Source organism: Hydractinia symbiolongicarpus, chromosome 1, assembly GCF_029227915.1.
Source record: "Hydractinia symbiolongicarpus strain clone_291-10 chromosome 1, HSymV2.1, whole genome shotgun sequence".
Lineage (NCBI taxonomy): Eukaryota > Metazoa > Cnidaria > Hydrozoa > Anthoathecata > Hydractiniidae > Hydractinia > Hydractinia symbiolongicarpus.
Genome location: NC_079875.1, coordinates 24,728,819 through 24,749,735, shown reverse-complemented (window position 1 = coordinate 24,749,735; position 20,917 = coordinate 24,728,819). Strand labels below are relative to the sequence as shown.

Here is a 20,917-nt window from a genome sequence, read left to right as displayed (position 1 = left end):
TCCTTTTATGACGTACTATAAGTGTGCCAAGTTTGATTCAATTTGAACAATCCTATGAAAAGTTATTGAGGGGGGGGGGCGGAATCCGCCCCCCCCCCCCGGTCATAGTATGTTCGAAAAACCCCGGACCGAATAGGGTTAAGTGAGATAATTCTCCTATCACATTTTTCCAGCTACAATCGTCCACAAAATTTGTTGTCTCTGGCAATTTTATACCAAAAACTATAAACCAAAAAGTTTAGCAAAGTCAGCAAAAGAACAAAGCTAGATACATATTTTGCAGATAATACGTTCTGTCCCCACTCATGATCAATGCTTACATAAAGGTTGATGTGGTCACGTGTAATTGTTACACTGATCAGCCACAAAGACCACTTTTTAACATTGAGGAGGATTGCAGAGCTATATTTATGTGGACGCTTGTAGCTATATTTTAGGAATGTCACGAAATTAACATTTTTTCCAATAGAAATAAACAAAGTTTTTAACGTACTGTTTCAAGCTGGAATCAGGGATTCATATATTAAAGAGCACAATCCATTTTATCAAGACAAAACTATTGACTTAAACAATATTCAACCTACTCTCTTATCTTTACAAGATGAAGAATCAAAAAACGATGACAAAAGAGGATAAAGATAACCCACTGAATAAACACAGAATGCAGACCACAGAAACAGCGTTATTGAGCACCATTTTATACGAGGTGAACAAGGAAAATTTGACAATTGCTCCCGGGAAAGAAAAAAGGCTATTGTGTTTACTATGTGATGATCATTGTGAAGAGCTTGCCCATACATGTCTTCTTCAAACTGGTAAATTTAGTTACAAGGCTCATAGAGATATTCATCTTTGCCTTTTAAAGTATTTTAGCGGTTGCTAAATTACAAGCAAATGTTTGCTTTTGATCCAGTCTAAATATTCTACGCTCATTCAGTCTTACAACAGCTACGCATGAATATTGCCATAAAGAAGGTAGGATGGAATCAGGTATGCTGAGTTAACATTTTAAAGAAAAGGTAAAACAACTGTTATTAACTCCAGCAAGAAGTAATGGCTACAGTCAAACAATTAAGACGTTTCAATAACTAAATGTTTTGATGGGCATCCAGTGACAAACAAAGAGATAAACGAACTTCCATCATCTTAACAGTAACCCAGTTCTTTTGGCTCAACATTTTCAAAATCGTGTTAAATTATTTTTCAAAGACATTCTTGTTAATGGGACCCCTTGGAGAAGTCATTAGTGGCTGAATCTCTTCTAAAAGAAATGCCAGAAATTCTTTTTTTTGGCAAAACATAATTTTTTGTACCCAACGAAGGAAATTTATGTTCCTATTATAAATAATTACTTTTCAGTGTGGCATGCTAACTTATACATCAAGCCTGTGATAAATCAATACAAAGCTGTTAGTTACATGTGTGCATATTTCCCAAAATCAGAAGATGAGACTTCGCAAGCCATAAAACAAGCAACTATAATATTTTAACAATAATTTAAACAAGTATAATCGAATAAAAGCTATAGCTCGAGCATATGCAACTAAAAGAGAATGGTCAGTTCAAGAGGCTGTGTATCACATTATGTTGTTTTTGCGTAAAACATTTACCAGAACAGAGATATAGGATTTGCAAAAGTGAAGAAAAAATGAGCTACCCGAAAACAGTGTCAATATTTATAAAATAAAAAGATGTCTAGAGGCCAGACCGTCATTTTAAAAAGGAAAAGTATAGAATAGCAGATCAACTGAGTTACGCAAATTTCCATCCCACTATTATTTGGCATATAAATCAAGTGATGAAACTGGAAAAATTGTCAATCAGAAGTTCTTACTTGTGAAATATGGGAAAGTAATCAAGGTGAACATGATTATCCCAAAAAGATGCCTCTGATGTCTATCAGGAGGTATTAATGCGTAAAAAAGTGAAGTCTACCTTGAGATATCACACTCTCAATCAATACAAGCACCCAGAAAAATATGCAAACCATTTATTATTCATGTTTTACCCTTTTTGAAATGAAAATGATATTATATAATGAAACAAAACTACAAGCTAATGGAAATCAGTTATATATAGCCATTGACGAATTTTCCAAAGAAAAAATTGCACCAAGTGTTATGTTGACTTATTGATGGGTGACTGCAGGATTTAACATTGCGAATGGGCAAGTAAGTCAAATCAATGCAAAATATGAGGAAACTTGAGCTGGCACAAAACTATAAAACACTGATTATAATACAATACATACCAACAGTGTACCCATAGAAAAGTTGAAGATTACAATACCTCATAGTCGGAAGAACGCAATTTCCTTACTTTAGCTTGGGCTTGTACTGTACACAAAGTTCAAAGCCATTCAATATAAAAAGCAGTAATAAGTTTTATTTTCCGACAAATATATGTTGCTCTCAGCAGAGTAATTTCACCAAATGGATTGTATTCCACAGGTAAGTTAAAAAAAGGAATAGACATAGCTTCAAGTCAAAGTCTACTTCGAAGTGATTTACTGAGACACAAATAAGTTTAAATAATCACTTACTGGAGAAAAACTTCAAAATTTTTTTCAAACAATAAGGAAGATAGATTGTGAATTTAGCTTTTCTTCATTGTGATTCGTTGGAGTTAACAGACATATTTCGCATACCATCTTTTAAACAAAAAAAGTTAAGAATCTTAATGCTATATTGAAAAAATCTTTTTATCGAAAAAAAATCATGGGAAGCTAGATCATTTCTAGAAACGATCGATAATTTATTAAGAAGCTAGAGTGCTGGTATTGTCATGGGAGATTTTAATACCAATGCATTCAACAAGAATGAAGATCTAAACCTCATGTTAAAAGACTATTCCTTACTTGTAAACAAACCAACACATATCACCGGCTCGCTTTTAGTGTTGGTTGATCTTTTTACATTCGCCTGCCAAATTAAAAAAAAAAATTTTTTCTGATCATGATGCCTGTAGATTAGTTCTCTCTAAACACCCAATCCCATGATTTAATAATTTTACTACTTATTCGTTTTTAGAGTGCCCAAAACAAAAACAATAAATAACCATTTTCTTTCTCATACATGTGACTAATTGACAAACTGACATTCTTCATCCAATTATTTATAAAAACCAAGGGGCTATATAAGATTACAATTGTTTTCAACTACTAATTTGCGAGATAGTGATAAAATTAAGGAAAGTAAAAAATTAACGAAGCTACTGCTAAAAATCTTTTTTTAAGTTACTAAACATCCAGACTGAACCCAAGAAGTATGTTTCTTCTAAAAGAAACGTGTACATGTTGTGCAAAAAGTTGATAGAATATTCTTTAATCACTAAACTCTGCTATATCATGTTTCTCTTTTTATAATACACCCACAACCTAACTTAAGTTTATGAAAAATTTTTAAAATCATTAACTGATAGAAAACAATAAATACTGGGTTTGTGGTTGTCTTTTTTGTTATCCTCGAAAATATAAAAATAGAAAGCGTGAGTATGAGTTTTTTGTTTTGTTGTGTTTATTGTACAGTCGTTCGTGTGCTGTAATTTTCAAACACACGCCACTTAAAGTCACTCCCTGTACAATGTCGGACTAAAAATCTTCATCACTGTCTATAAATCCTTGAATATCTGACCGTATAATCGAAAGAACACGTAAAACAACATTTGTCTTGAGGCTGAAGAAGTGTAAACACGCAAGTACGTCCACTATCCCCTAGACAAACTGGAAAAACAAAAAAATAAAAATAAAAGTTTTTAGTTATCATTTGGAATGATTTGATCTAAAACCTTCCCAAGTAACTGGTAAAGAGTTAATCAACGAATATGATACAAGTCGGAAGACCCTTTTAAATATTGCAAGAGAAAAAATAATAGAGATCTGGTCCGAACATGTTTACTGCAACTAGAAAGGAAATTTGCGCCAAGGGTGTTTTCTTACAGCTGCCTAAGATTAAGCTACTTCATCCTTCTGTTGCTTTTAAAGGTGAAGTATTGTGTGTAATCCTTGATACTTTTTTTAATGTGTCTAGTGTTTAGCATTCAAACAAAATTGAGCTCTGCTAAAAAAACTAGTAGCTAAAAAAACTAGTATCCAATTTCTAGGATACGAGGCCACCTGTTGTTGTTATATAGTGGAATCAAGCCTACTTTTCACACTCCATCATCTGTACTTACACAGTGAAAAGTTGTTTTCTGTGGTAAGTTTTATAAATGTTTTAAATTAATTTATAACTGAATCTTTTGATCCTTGAAATTCTATTCTTCTATAAATCGAAATGAAGCAACAGGTATACGCATAAAACATATTTACGCCAAATGTTTTTTTTCATAACTGGGATACCTTTTTTAATTTTTTATTCATGCTTTGTTTTTCGTTTTATCTAGGGGTGCTTGGCTTTATCACAGCTGTATCGCCAACTAAAACCTTGACAAAAAAAATCAATATTTCGACGTGGATATTAAAACAGGTCCTTTCACAACAAACAAAATTTGTGTGATGAACAATTGTTAAGTTTTCGCGGGATGACAAAAATCCATGACAGAACTTTTCCCATTACACAAAGTTTTTGTCATCCCGCAAAAACTTAACATTCAAACAACTATTCTTCACAGGGCTTGAAAGGATTGAACATAGTTCAGTTATTTAATCTTCTTCGAACTTCTTTACTAGACGTAAATTATTTGAATTTAATAAAAAAAATTTATAACTTTATGTTTGAATTTTAATGTTAAACTTGCTTCTTTGATTTTTAAGCAGGAATGGATAACAAATATGAAAAAACTACATATATAAATTCTATCAATCAAAATAGCACACTTGAAACACGAATATAAGACTTAGTTTCCATTAGACGATTTAAAACAGTTTCTATTAATTCGTTTTTTGAGGCACTATGACTTTCGTTAATGTTCTCCACCATGAACACTATTGTCAAAAAATACGTGTTTAAGTACCAGATAAAAATTAAATCAGTGGGAGAGTCCCAATGATTTGAAGATTTTTCTGTTTGATATCTTTTTGTGAAGCAGATATTACTTCCACCAGGTGCTGCCCAGTATCTTGGCAGATTTCGTTCTTTTTTCTTCTTGTTTCTCCTTTTATTTACATCAGCAAAATCATCTTCAAAATAATTTCTCTTTTGCGTTTGTGTCTTTCATATTACATGTTTCATATCTTTCATATTACATGTTGAAATCCAAACATTTTGAAGTATAACAAATTGTTTACTCAAATCAACTTTACTCGTCGCCACTTTAAGCAAAAAAACAAAAAAAAAGAAAACAGCCCATCGTTACTCTGTCTAGCTAAAAAAAAAATGGAAAAATTTTCATTACTTTCATTATGTTCAAGAATGCCAAAACATTTATTCTAATGGTAAAGATAAAATTTATTGAAGATGAAAGTTAAGTACACTTTTTATTAAGCTCACTCTTTTTATTAAACTGTTTCTGTAAAATTTTGTGCCTAGAAAGGAATTAATTTCTTTAAAATTTAGTCTACAAAATACTTGTCATGTCTGTCTGTCTCTGCACGGACCCCCCACTGAGTTAGAAAATGATGTTACAGAAACACATTTTCAAATGCCATATATTTTTATCCACTTTGTTGCGACTGGTAAATATAAAAGACAAGCGACCCCGTGGATTCTTCTACTGGCTAACGACTAGTGGTTTTATATTTGTACAAACCGACACTATTGAAGAATTAAATTTCAACATTTACATTGTTTCCTCATAAAATTATTTTTTAATTTCGCTGTTTTCTTGAGAAATTTTTTTGCATTGTTTCCTCAGATAATTATCTATATTATCCGTATACGCTGGTCCATCTGTATGTAATGCAAAATGGGGGCTTAGCTGTGCATCGCTGCTTCCTCCACGCCTCAACAATAGTGAAACAACCAAAGTTTTTGTTTTTTCGTAACCTCTTCATCGTCATACCAACCTTTTTATGCATCTTTTTAAAGTCACGTCCCTCTTTACCACCATCTTCCCCTCTGCAAAAAATACACATTTTCGACCTAGCCACCCCGACCATTAATCAGGACCATTAATCTGGAATATTAATCCGGAGTATTAAGCCTAGACTTTAACTTCATTAACCAATCAGAAACCTTATTCGTTTCACACGTTTGCGCAGCCTGGCGTTTAATTTTGGGCCAGGGCTTTCACAAGGTCATCAGAATATCGCAACCACGAGGCCATGAGGACGGATTGGTTTTACACACTTTACCTTTCCCAATTCTTTCCCATTTTCTTTGATGTTTCATCCCTTTATAATTCTCACGTTCTTTAGCTATGCATAAATCTTAAACAAACCAATTTTAAGATCTTAGCTAGGAACATAGATTTCGAGGTATAGCATTCCGCTGAAGTTAGCTAGCTAGCTATACCTAGCTGTATTTATTCCCATTCTTTGAAAGTTTTTATTCAGTTTGGAATATCAATATTGATTTTTTTGTTGGGGTTGTGGCTATTAGCTAGCTCTTGACCTACCTCTGGCTTAATAGCCAAATGCAGTTTCAAGTTAGCTACAACAAATTTCTTATTCGATAATTTTTATGATGCTAAATATAGTTAGGTAACTACACATTTTATTACTGTCATGAAAACTTAATCCGCAAAGTAAATTTTTTTAGCTAGACAGAGTAATGATGGGCGGTTTTCTGTGGTTTTTTTTGGAAAATGCTATTACGCCTAGCTATAACCCATGTGTGACACAGTTTACCTGTAATAAATGTTTAATCCAGTGTTAACAACAGGCTGTTTTGTGTATTTTTATTTAAATTGAAGTTGTGATAAGTTATTTTGGGAAAAAGATATTGCGCCTATAGACATGTGTGACTAAAGGCTCATTCCATTGTCATGATTAATATGTAACGTTTACTGAAACTAATTTTTTTGCTATGACAGAGTTAACACCATGAATAAACTGTGCTAAAAGGGTATCAAGTATAAACGCATGTGCAACATGGTTTACCTGTGCTAAGCCCGGGCTGTTTCCTGTGTTTCTGCTTAACTGAAGTTGCGATAAAGTTTTTTGATAAAACGATATTGTACCTACGTGAATGTGCAACATTGTTTAACTGTACTAAGCGCACAATCCAGAGTAACATTCAATTTTAAACTTTCACCGCAAACATTTTCTAAACAATAACAAAGTTTGGTCAGGTGCTTTTACTATGACAGGGTAACAACGCGTTGTAGACTAACCTAATTGTGTAGGAAATTTTTTTTTGAAAAATATATTATACCTGAAACACTCTGTGTGCTTTACCACGTTTACCACATAGTGCATACCTATACTAAGTGCTCCACCTGAATGTGTGACACAGTTTACGGTTCTTATTAATTGCTCCACCGGCTTTTCAATGCTGGGTAACACTTTTACTTGTGGCGCTTACCCCGGCTAGTTCTTTAAATTATTCTATAGTCTCTCCTACAAACAGTTGTTCCTTTATAAAATTCAAAATTATTGTTTGAAACAGGCAAACTGTCATGTCCATTTTTAATTATGTCCTACTTGTTAACTGCCTACACTGTGTCAATTCATTAAGATTGGTAAAGCCATTGCATTGCACTTTTGATTAAGATTAGGGTGTAAGTAACTAAGGATCAAAATAGGACCAATTTCATATAGCGGGGTCAGTGTCTCTAACTCTACACAATAGAAGAAACCAGTAAACAAATTATTTTTTGGGATCTTGACAGGTGCTTGCTTATGTCGTTAAAATTCAAGTGACATTTCTTTTTCATTGCCCTCCTTTTCCACAGATTGTTTGTGTGCAGACATTTTTCAACTCTTCATCAACAAGTTTGTGTTCACCATAACTTGACGCATTTAGTTGGACCCAGGCTTTTACTTTCTCACATTCCTGTTTTTTTTATGCACTTACATAACATGCGTCTAGTGGTAACAAAATGCATTTAAAATCCATTTAAGGAGGGGAGACATCAAACTAAAAGTGCACAGGAGGAGGGTTTCAAAGTCCATATTTAATAATTTCATTTTTTACATTTTAATTATTTAAAATTGCCTCCTGGACTTCTGTTTAAACAAGTCTTTAATTAAAATAGATGATATGATACCATAGTGTGAAACTTCTTTCTTTATTAATCTGAATTTTGATTTAATGCAAAAATGTCCAGGTATTTGGGAAAGGGGTGTCAGAAAATGAGACGTATTTTAGGTGAAAAAACCATTAACATCAAACTTATTGAGTTTTGTTAGTGATGTTTACAAACAATAAAGATTACCTTCAAGTTTATATTCTTCGCTTTTCGTTTGAATGTCAACACAATGAAATGTGGCCAGTCTGTTCATAGCTTTATTTTGTTCTAAGAAAGCATGCAAAAAAGCAATAGTTTCTTCAGTGACTTCATAAGATGGTATGGAAGTAAAGATTTCTTCAAGCCAACATCTGATCTGTAAAAAAATATATCGTAAATAACTAGAATTTAATTACAAATGTTACAATTAAGAATACATTTTATTCATCGTTTATACAGTTTTGCTAATCAAATTATGAAGTACCAATACAAATCACAAATCACAAAAACAAATTTTAAATTTGTTAGGCAAAGATAATAATTTTTTGAGGGGTGGGTCAGTCAGTCTGCAAAATAGATTAATTGTAAAGAAAATATAGGGTGGGCACACTAAAGTTTTTCTGAGTGGGTGATCTTATGGAGTTGAATGATTAAATCATGTAACAAACACAGCAAAGGGTGACATAATAATATGGTCACACCCTCAAACAAAAAGTTTGAAGGCAGTTTAAAAAAATTGAATAAAGAGCATGGTTGCAATGGCAAGGAAAATAAATAATCTAGAGTTAAGAAGAGTTTAAGCAAAAATTAGGAATTTCTTATGCAAACCTTTCAGGTAAGTCTCCAAGATCATAAGATATGGGACTGGGAGCTTTAAGTACAGAATACAAAATTTTATGGTTTTATTTCCACTTTGTTTTATGCCAGCAACAATATTTAGTGTGTCTGATGAGTGACACACCTGAGTTAGGCAACTTTTATATGGATTGCTGAGCACAATATATGTTGATGTTTTTACAAACTTTTACCTTAAAATGTTTCTTCGCCAAGTTTTCTCGATTGGTTACACTAAACAAAAAATAAAAAGAACTTAAATCTTTAAGCAACAGTCCCATATTGTTATTTAAGGATACGATAACCCCCTTCAGAGTTATTTTTTTTAAAAAAAATATTTTTTTAATTTTGATTCTTTGGCATATTTTCCTGATATTTTTTAAAAAAAGAATCAAAAATATTTATTGTTAAGAGGGGTAAAATGAGAAAAAATCCTTTTTATCTTTTAAAGTTTTCAATAGTGTGCTCAAAGTTTAAAATTCCTCAAATATATTTAATCTGTATAATAATTAAAGGGAGTTTTGCAGAACGAATGAAAAATTGCATATAACATAGGAAACATTCACACTTTAATAATCTATACAAATATATTATTATTTAAGTTATTTCTTTATTTTTTTTGTTTTTATCCTGTTATGTTATCTTATCCTGTTGTCTGTTTAACATTAACTGGACCCATAGTTCTACGAAAACACTTTACCTTTAATTTTAAATAAAATATTCATGAGTTATTAATTATTCATAACGTTTAAGTGGGTGTAACCATGATTCTTCTTCATTTGCTTTTTCTCGAAAAAATAGTCGTAACAGTATATATTTTTGTCGAACACTCCCCTCCATCTTATCGAAATTGTACGAAAACAAGTTGCGACAATTATATCTTTGGCTACAAAACTTTACTTTTTCTAACACAGAAAGTGAGGAAATATCGAGTTATTGATCTATCATGCTAAAAAATAGATAAATCAGTCATAAAACAGCTAGTGTAACACAAAATATGCTATACTTTTGAAACCACGTGTTATTTTGAGTAAAAAAAGCAAAGTTTTTTAGAGCTGAATAAGAGCTTCGCAATCATATTTTTTTCAACGCTCAAAAATTTTACTAAGGGGAGTGTTCGACAAAATGAACTGGAAGGGTGAATTTTTGTATATAATTTTTTTTCTCCTTTTTGGATTTATTTTATGGAAATATTTTATTATCACTCTAGAGATAATTTATTTGGCTTTAAGAAGATATATATTTGTTAGGGTTAATATAGCGAGCAGAGGAGATATTTTAAATGTGCTGAGTATGTGCCTGAGTATGTGTTACCGTATCCTTAAGCTATTGTACTGAGGCGTGCCAATGGAGCAGGATTCATGAAGCTGGATTGTTTACTCTGATATAATCATGCCAAAGAAAATGTTTCGATTGTATTTGACCCAATCAGGGTCATAAAATGTACGCAAAACTTAGATATTTTGTAAAACTTAGGTGCCTGTGTTAGCATAATTTAGACTCTTTAAAACAACTTTTCTAGTTGTTCAGCAAATTACACAAACAACAATTTAAGTAACAATTTTAAGTAAGGCCCTCAAAGAAGAAAGTAAACATGCATGCAGGAAACTGAAAGAGAAATATTTGAAGATGAGGAGAAAAGTAGTGAAACACCAATTACCAACAGTGAACTTAATATAAATAATGGATGCTTCATTTGTAAATAACAATTTAGCTGGAAAGGCAATTGGAAAGTTTAAGAATTGGTTAAAGATTGTTGATGAAGTTGGAAATGTTAAGAATTTAGACTGGACAAAGGTTGAAGAGTAGGTTTTTTACTGAAAAGTTATCACAAGAGCCTTTGATATGCGAAAAAGCAGAAATTGTACAACTGGATCGATAATTAATTTTTTTGAAAAATCAATCTAGACAGACTCTCCAAATTGCACTAAAGAATCATTATGTTTAATGTTGTCAATTGGTTCTGTAACTCTTTTGACATGAAAGCAACCTTTTTGCAAGGCAAACCCATTGCAAGAGATATATACCTTACACCACGTAGAGTTCCAGAAAATGGAATGTCTAGAATTTGAATAATAAAGTCTATGGCCTTCTAGATGCATCTAGAACATGTATTTCCAAGAAAAGAAGGAAATGTTAAAGCTTTCAGTAAGTAAACTTGATGCAAGACTGTTCAGAATGGAGAGACAACCCATGTAGATGATTTTTGTTTGGGTGGCACCAAACTGTTTTTAAATGTGATATTACCATTGCATCAGAAAATTGGTAGAGTGCACAACACAGAGTTTTAATATTTGGGATTAGATTTCATGAAAAAAAGACAGCATTATAGTGTCACAAAATTCATACTTGCAGAAAATCAAAGTACTCACAATTGACAAACATAAGGTTAGGATAAAATTGAATATGAATTAAAAACTTGATTTGAGAGTATTGATTGGACAATTAAATTGGTTGGCTACGCAGACATATTTTATTGTGCATTTTTTATTTCCTTACTTTATTTCATTCGATATTTTAAACTGTAAAGATCATTTATTTAACTCAACAACCAAACGTAGATAGTAATGTTAGAGATAGAGAAATGTTCCTTCTGGCACAGACGACTTGGTCAAAGGAAAATTCCCTAAGTCATCCATTAGTAACCAACACAAAATAATATTAAATGTAAGATACATGACGTCATTTGCCAATCACCAACACATAATAATATATACCAGAAATACATGACGTCATCTGCCAATCACCAACACATAATAATATATACCAGAAATACATGACGTCATCTGCCAATAACCAACACAAAATAATATTAAACATTAAATACTAACATATAATAATATAAACGAAATCATATGACGTCATGCCCAAAAGCAACTAACAGGAATAATGCTGACATCAACAAGTTGGAGACAAGAAAGATGAAAGAAATTAGTTGAAAAGGATCCCCCAGTGGTAAGGTATGTACCGGACCAATTCAAGACCCAGGAAATGTGCAACAAGGTTGTTCAAAAGAACCCCTGGCTATTCAAGTATACCCCCCGACAGGTTCAAGACGCGGGACATGCGCACAAAGGCAGTTGAGGAGTATCCAGGGATGATCAGACATGTGGCTGACAGGTTCAAGACGCAAGACATATGTGACTATGCGGTTCGAGATAGACCTCATCTACTCAAGTTTGTTCCAGACTGGTTCGTGACCCGGGATATGTGTAGTAGCATTGATCCTCGATTGCTTGATGCGTACCGATCGAGGAAGAAGGAAAAGGCCATGATTAAGGAAGAGATACTCCTATTGCGTGGCATCATGATAGAGTTATTGATTGGTGTTTTTCAGAGGATGAAAAGAAGGATCTTGAGCTTTTGTGGAGTAAATAAACAATGAAGGGAATACATGGCGGGATCTTTTCGGGGCCACGGTTACCCGAAGCCTTTAAAAATAAATATGACCAAGGAATATTGCGACGAATGCGGAATTGATCTTGATAAATATGATAGATGCGAGAAGTGTGGACGGAGGTTAATCATAAAAGAAAGGATGCTTTGCTGGCAGCACTATATGATGTATATAACATACAACGGTGGATTGTGTATTTGTAAAAATTCTTAGTTGGGCTCTGCTTATTATAATAAAGATGTTCAAATTTTACAATGACTCCGTAGAGACAAGGGATTTTTACAGTGAACCAACTGTGCTCGATATTGATGAGGTTCAAATTGAAAAAATAGTAATCAGCGATTCTATTAAAGCCAACAAAGGCAAGGATGCAGATTTAAATGTGTCATCGGTATACAAGGGTAAAATCGTTGTTGCTGTAGAGATTCAGCCACATAGGTCGAATGCTGATGGATTTAAGAGCTATCTGTCCTGCCCTAGGTAATCTTCAAAAATCGTAGGCTTATCTATATTTGTGACATAGAGCTGTCGCATCTTTCTTTAAGAAAGAATGAACATATATTCGTGCAACCCAAATATCTGTCGAATCATGGCAGGTACCTGGAGCAGTTAAAGGGCTCTGATCTCATTGTGCAATCTATCGTTGTTGACGCGAAAGGCTCGTCATTTAAAGTAAGGTTTCTCGATATCTTTGTGAACTATGTTTTCAATGCTAACCCTCCGGTTGATAAATGGAAAACACACCCTTTCGGCGTCTGGTCAATGCAGCTAAATTTTGCGGCATTTTGCACTACATCGGCATGTGGTATCAGCATACAACATCTAAACTCCCCCTTGCCCCTTGTACGCACTGTTTATCGATTCCATGTCTATTTCCAAATTCGAAAAATATTAGAGGAGCTTGAGGTATCGTTGCCTGGCTCTTCCCGCTTTAATCTTTTGAATAACCCCTTTAATAATCAAAAGCTCCAGCAATTAGCACATGAATTTGGAGTATCTCCAAATGAGCCAGAATGGAAAAATGAGAGTATTTTCAGTTCAGGCCAAACGAAAAGACTTCCCCGTCAGTGGGCTTTCGTATTTCGACGAGGGATCATGGAGTCGGTGGGTGATTGAGAAATCGATCAGCTTAATCCGTATTGGCATTGAAAGGTTATCGCAAAGCGTAAGGTTCTACGCATATTTGATTCTGGAGAGCCAAGCCAACGCCCGCTCTAATATAATCGGGAGTGAGGGCTCCGCGATTGATGCCCAACAACTATACTTGACGACATTCGAACAATTGGTGATTAGTCCTACGTCGCTGGGTAGGGATATCAGTGAATTCGAGAATGTACTGAGATATGCGAGATCCAAGGTAGACTTCTCGGTAGCATACAGGGTTTACATGATCCCCTCAGATATGAATCTGAGGATCGGAAATGTGCAAGGATACAACAACAAGATTCTTATAAGTCGGGATCATTTTAATATTGGTATTAATCCCAATATCAATGCTTCGCATACTGTTGCCAAGCCCATACCAAGGAAGCATCAACGTCAGCCTTCCCAGGACATCATCCCCCACCACCATCCTCCGAGGAAGCTGCTGTTCACGAGGATACCAAAGCCATGCTGGTTATGGTAGGAGTAGGGGTCATTCTAGCATATATTTGGCTAAAAAAATAGATGTAATAGTTGTCTGGTAAGCCACTAGCTTACCAGAACGTTCCATACTCAATATCTCTTCCCAGCCTTATTCATCCTATTACTCACATAAGCCACTACGATACCTACAGCTCCTGCAATTGCTAAATACAGATGCCTCGCTACATACTCCACAATCTTGGCGGCTACACGGAAAAAGAACGATACGATCGTACCAATGATTCCAGGAAGAGCTGCTCTAACCTTGCCTGCTAATTATTTAAGGACCGAGTCTCTCCAATTGTTTTTGAACGAATCCTTTGCTACCACCACCTCCTTCCGCACCTCCTGCTGCACCACCACCTGCGAGTGCTAGGACCAGGGTGGATATGAGCAAGCCAACAGCAGAAATAATGCTGCCAATAGTCAAGCCTTGTTCCTTGAAGAGAACCTTGAGCTTTTCCACGAGTAACATGTCATCCCCCGCGATCTTCATAAGAGTTTCTTTAATATGCTTTAGTTGGTTCTGGGTATCTGAGGAAAGTAAACCGTGCGCTTTTCGTGCTTCTTAGTTCTTATCCTTTAGTTTTTCTAGCTCTTCCATTGCCTTCGCGATCTGTTCCTCGAATGCCCAAGGCGTGGCTTTCTTGCTCTCAAGCTCTTTCACCTTGGCTTCTGCTTTGTCGATCTCACTGTCGTAGACAACCATCTTGCCCTTTAAGTACTAGAGGGTACCACGTAACGTTTGTAGCTCGCGGTTTAACCCTCTTCTTTCACGCTCTGTGATATCCCCACCAAAGGAAGTATCTTCGATCAGGTTTTTCTTGTCATCAAGTACATTTTCTAGTAGCAGCAACATTTCAATATCATCAGCCTTTTCATTGACATAATCCAGTTCGTTGAGTTTCTGAGCCATATTTCCATTACCCTTGTGTGGTGTAGTATAATCGTCGAACCCCATGGTTCGCAATCGCTCTGCACCTAAACTCCTCCGTATCTCGGCAACACTCTTGAGGTCACCATCTTGTTTTGTAAGCTCTTTACCATCGTAGGTAAGCTGATTACCTTCTATTGTAAAGTTATCATAGTGTCTGGCATTCGGTTGCCTCAGCTCCTTACTAAGAGCTTCGTATAGACTATCAACTTTTGATATCAGTATTTCCCACCTTGCTGCAAGAGTGTGACCTCGTGAAGGTGTTGCGGGCTCTGTGCTTGTTCCTTGAATATCCTTGGGTCGAAGGATTTCACTACTAAACTCTTCAGGTTCGTATGGAATGTCTTCCTCTGGTGTAAAATCTGGTTCAAACGTTGGATTTATAGGCATTTTATTTCAATCCCAGAAACATATAATAAATATGTTTGGAAAGATACTTAATCCCAATAAGGAGATCAAAACGATGATGGCGATAAAAGGCAAGAAACAGCGTGTTAAGGTATCTCATATACCCAGCACAATCAACCAAAATGAGGACTTATACGTGGATATCCTAAACATTGGTTAAAACGACATAATTTTCCCAGGCTCTATCAAAATCCTATTTGACTTGGAGCTGACGGGTACCAATACCAAACGCACCATCGTCAGCAACATCGGCAAGGCCCTGGTTCAAAACCTTCGCATCAGCTTGAACGGTAATGAAGTGCAAAACATACAAGATTACAATGTGCTATCAGTGTACTGTCATCTATGGATTTCAAAATTTAATAGGAACAATAACTTAATTTTACAAGGTATCAACCCTAACAGCGGCACCATCAGACCTCTGCAAGTCAAAGCCAGCGACCATGTAGGAAATAACGAGGAAATGGCCATCGCTGAGGCCTACGGTAACACATTCTGCATACCTCTTGGCTCCATGTTCTCGATGAAGAAGGATCTACCATTTTACCAACATGGCCGACATGATAGACTGCAGTTTGTCATCCATTTTGCACTGTACGGTGACGTGATCAAAGATGCTGGTACACCAGCTTCAGGGTCTACCGCAGCTAAACCAGCCGACAGTGGATATAAAATTACCAATATTGCGCTCAAGTTTGATAAAGTGACCAATGAACAATAGGGGAGTGCTATGCTCTCAAGGTATTCGAGGTTAGCGTTACCATATGAGCGTATACTCAGGAGCAAAGTGGTGACCTTAAAGAAAAGTGATACATCGTACAACCTACAATTGGATACCCCTGCCAAGAGCTTGAAGGGTGTTTTACTGATATTTTAGGACCCTACAGTGGTCAAGGCCTACTCTGAAAATAATGAGAAGTTTTACAACCCCAAGATCGAGAAAATCTCGATCACCCTAGAGGGTGAGCCGAATGAACTGTATAGCCACGCGATGATGTCGAAAGATCACATGGAACAGGTGCCTGCGTTTCTTGGATCGCATGACTCGATCGTGACCATAGGCCAGTTCATGACTGAGCGTTATGCGCTGTTTGTCGATTTTAGGGCAACGGACCAAGGACTTCTTGCATGGAAATGGTAGACCTCTGCAGAGGCTCAGTGACGGCATAACCCTGCACATCACGAAAAAAGCTGAAGGAACCGGTGATATACGGTGTTGCGTCTATCTCTTGATGGACGCCCAGCTGAACATCCTGGATGGGCGTTTTCACTCAGTGGAGTATTGATCAATGTGCTCGGGTTCAGTACCATGCGTTATTATGTGATATATCATAGAATAAACAATGGCAACAATTGGTGTACTCGTAGCAGGTGCAGCGATTAACGCATTGGCCTTTTTGGGTTCTAATTTCCTATTCAGTAAACTCTTAGGTCATGGTAAAGAAGAGCGGAAAAGACACAATCTAGCCCTCGAGAAATTACAAGCCGCTCAGGCGCAGTGGGTGCGGGATCGTCAAGCAAAAATAGATTGGTACAATAAGAAACGAGAAGAAGAGCGGGAGGCAGGGCAAAGTCTCAAAGAGCTCGATGAAAATATGAGACAATACTATATAGCGACGATTGAAAAAGCACCTAAGTTATCCGACTACTATATACCTTCCAAACCTCAACAGGACGGTGAACTCACGTTCGTTCTAGGCTCCTTGGCCCCCCTCGGTTTTGTAGCGTACAAATACATATGATGCAGAACGTTTTCGATATGTAATAAATATGTCGAAAGTAAAGCATATTGTTACTCCTGAAGAAGCAGAAAAATTAAGCAGCATCTATTACCAACCAAAACATCTATGGATTGGAAGAAAGGCCATTAAGATACTCGCTGAAAAATCTGGTCTTTCCAAAAAGAAAATCATACATTGGGTTAGTCGTCAGTTGCTCTGATTAAGGCATATCAAAGGCCTGAAAAAGATCAATTACCCGCATTTCACCATTACGAGGCCGAATCAAATGCATCAATTTGATCTCTTGTACATGCCCCATGATAAAGTGTATGGTAATACGTACAAATATATCCTCACAGGTATTGATGTAGCTTCACGGTATAAGGTGGCGAGGCCCTTCAGAACCAAGAAAGCCAGTGAGGTCGCTGATATGCTCAAGGACATTTATAAAGCAGGACCTCTCCGATACCCAAAGACTTTCCAATGCGATAACGGGAGTGAATTTAAATCGGACGTGACAAAGTTTCTTGAAAGCGAGGGTCTCGAAATAAAGCGTGTAACTACCAAATACCACCATACTTTCATGGCGTTTGTCGAAAGCTATAATAAAGTGTTAGTGGAAAGACTCTTCAAGCCTCAGGACGCGCAGGAGCTGGTCACTGATGAAACTAGCAGTACATGGGTGAAACATCTATACACTATCGTCAAGATTTTGAATAATAGTAAGACTGCTATGATCGGAATGAAACCTTCATCTGCCATCAAGCTTGATGATGTGCCGCTTGCAAAAAATGAGAAGCACCCGGAGGAAAAGATTTTTGCCTGATTATGGCCTTTACATATACCTTTTGCAATCTGGGGAAGAACACAAGGATTTGAAAAGACGTGCAACATATATGCCTGGTGGTCGAAGCGTATGTATAGGTTGGATCGTATCGTGACTGGTACACGCCTCCTATACTATCGTGACGGAGGGCCTGATCGAAGTTTTGTGGCAGGAAAATTAATGTTGATTCCAGAGGATGTAGAAGTACCTTCGGAGCACGTTAAAAATTGGTAATATTTCTCGATGTTTTGTGGCTCATATATGAGCTACAAAAACATATACACATGATGACCTATCGATATCATACAACCCCTCGAATAGCTCACGCGTGCCGTCATCGGGTAAGCTGAAATGATTACGTCATAAATTCTCTATCCAGAGATTATCATCTCTGAACCTGTTCCATGTATGCACAGCGCTAGGATCATCACATATTGGATTTCTTTCTTTCTTGGGGATGTTGGCCTTTTTTCCCACATTCATTAGGATCGTTCTTGTCAATCACACATATCACATTATCATATAGATAACCTGTGTGTAAGTGCCGATCAAGAAGCTCCGCATTTTCTAGAGTTCGAAGATAGAGCTGTTGTTCTCTCTTGTTCAGGTCATCGTTGAGTATTGCCAGAGCTTGACAATATTCTTCTATTTCATTTTGTAATTTTTTGATACCCTTCATCGCAATCCATTTCATAATCTCAAGAGCCCTTGGTTTTCTAGATCTATGTACAATCTCTAATGCAGCATCCAGGGTTACGAAAGCATCGTCTCCACTTACTTACTTGGACCATGCCGCTGCCGCATGGTCTGTGATCTCATTACGAGGCATGGTTTTTACGTCTCTGTAAGTTGCTCTTATATCAGCAATTCCCAAGAACCTTCTTAGATCAGCACGCTTGAACATGGGTTTACCTTGATTGTTTAATAATATCTCAATGGTAGGCAATAAGCTAAGTGACATTTTTTATTTAAAAAATGGTTCCAACTAGGGTCCATATAATTAGGACAGATATGAAAAAACACTTAGTATTCTTTTCCCTTTCTAATACATCACGAAGTTCCTCCTGGAGGCTTCCAGTTGAGATTCCAGATAGGGTATTCTGACTATTTCTTCATGACAATTTTCCAATTGCCTTTCTAATGTTCTGATATATGACATGTATTTTAATATACACCAAATCCTTGGGTGCTCGAGTCTAATATACAAACACGCGTGCTTAGACTTTTTGAGTTGAGCCTTAATAGCTTCCCAATCATCCATAAGGTTGGTCTCTTCATCAATTAGTTTCATATCGGAGCGCTCACTAGGGTACCATATAAACAGCTGCTTCTTTTGCCATCTCAAATTTTTTGGGTAAAGCGGTATAACTCTGAGTAAGGAGCCGTAACGAATGCTTCCTGTGCTAATAGCTAATTCGAGCAAGGGCTGTCGTCGCTTATCGAGATTTTCATCGGCTATCATATCGTCATAAATAACCTTTCTTCGCCTGCCAGTAGTGACGATAGTTTCTCAATCCATTCAAATAACTGGCCCTTCGGGTTAATTAGGAACACGTAAGGATCGAGCCACAGCGAGGATCTATCCAAGTAAGTCCTATTTCATCAGAGAGTAGGGCAGAGTATAACGATATTATGAACGTGGGCCCTGTACTCATTCTCGAGAAGGTCAAGCATGCGCTGTGTCTTTCCACAAGAAGTGGGTCCTGTGAATATTGTAGCACATGGATCTTTAACGATGTCTAGAGTAATTTATTCTTCATGTATACCACGTGGTATACATGAAACTTGTGGTTGCTTACTAAGGTTTTGGGACTATACTCGCGGGCAACCACCCCTTACTCACTGCCATTTCTCGACTACCTCGACCAGCTGTAAAATATAGTATAAAAGTATAAAAACGTGAACCCGAGGTCCACAACACTTTCTTACACCATGTCTATAATCTCCTTTTGCTGAGGGGTAACATTAGAACTCATGCTTTATTATAAGGATCATCGCATCTTAAAAACATCAAGGTCAGGCTTTGAATGTTTTTACTGAACCGCTGATGCAGGCTGCTGCCCTTCGTCATGAGTTGATAATGCCTTTGCAGTCTTCTCTCCTTTCTCATGGAGTTCCTTTTCGACTACTTCGGCATGTATTTTCTCAATAACCTCAGGTGATGCTTTGTCCAGGAATGTCTCAGTACATTTTTTTCTTAAGAGGTGTGGCTTAGTCTTTCGTACATCTTTCAATGTTTGACGTTTATCTATAGGTTGATCAGGTGCTTCCGTAGCATTGGCAACATTGTCGAATATTTCTGCTTATGAAGACATACTATTTATTATGTGTTTGTATCGATAAAGGAAAGCAAGTATCAACATATATGGGAGTAGAATCGCGATCAGTAACAATACATCCTCCATTTTTATTTCTTCAACCAATAATGACCTCAGGCAAGCATTTTTTAGTCACGGCCCTCTTCACACCCTTGGCCTTACGATCTCCGCCCTCTTTCGTGGGACTCTTGTATGCATAAGCTTTTGGTCTCAATGTGATGAATGAAGTCATAATTTTGCCCCAAGTTCATCCTTCATAAGGCCCACGACTTTCTTGTTTTTGCCGATTGGGAGAGGTCTGTTGTCATCCTTCGTATAGGCACTCGTATCGAAGCGTGATTCAACATCATTGGCAATATCCCGATAGAAATCCTCTGTTCGTATGTGGTATACGAACGAATCCGTATCCATATAACACAGCTTTATTTTACTACCGTACTTTGACTGCATGTAGTCATAATGAAACTAGTACATTACGGTTTTTGATAAATCAAGTATTGCCTGGCCAATATATACAGGCTTGTTCATTTTGATTCCCGTCCTGCCCATTTCAATACATATAAGGTTCTCACTGAAACAAGTACCGCTTTTAAAATTTGGTTGCATAGTAAATTTTGCATAAGCGGCTTCATTCGTGACTAACTTGATGTTGCGATGGTTCCTGATATTCTTCATCGTCTTTCCAAAGACTGAGAGGTTCATCAACTTGTAAAAGTCCTTCTCAAAATCATTTTTAGCGGCAGTTCTCAGATTCATGTTGTGATCGATACAACCTCGCAGCCATGCGCTTTGTTTAAATTGGAT

The 20,917-nt window shown here is 36.4% G+C and overlaps 1 protein-coding gene across 2 annotated transcripts in view; it reads right to left on the bottom strand.

The window, feature by feature from the left end:
- Positions 1-20,917, bottom strand: part of LOC130647910 (uncharacterized) — a 37,202-nt gene that overhangs the window by 7,323 nt on the left and 8,962 nt on the right. For both annotated transcript variants that reach the window (XM_057453912.1, XM_057453921.1), the window contains exons 2-3: positions 9,078-9,117; positions 8,257-8,425 (exon numbers count right to left, since the gene is read on the bottom strand). In XM_057453912.1, coding sequence (XP_057309895.1) covers positions 8,257-8,425; positions 9,078-9,117 — 209 coding nt within the window. The remainder of the gene's footprint in view (positions 1-8,256; positions 8,426-9,077; positions 9,118-20,917) is intronic.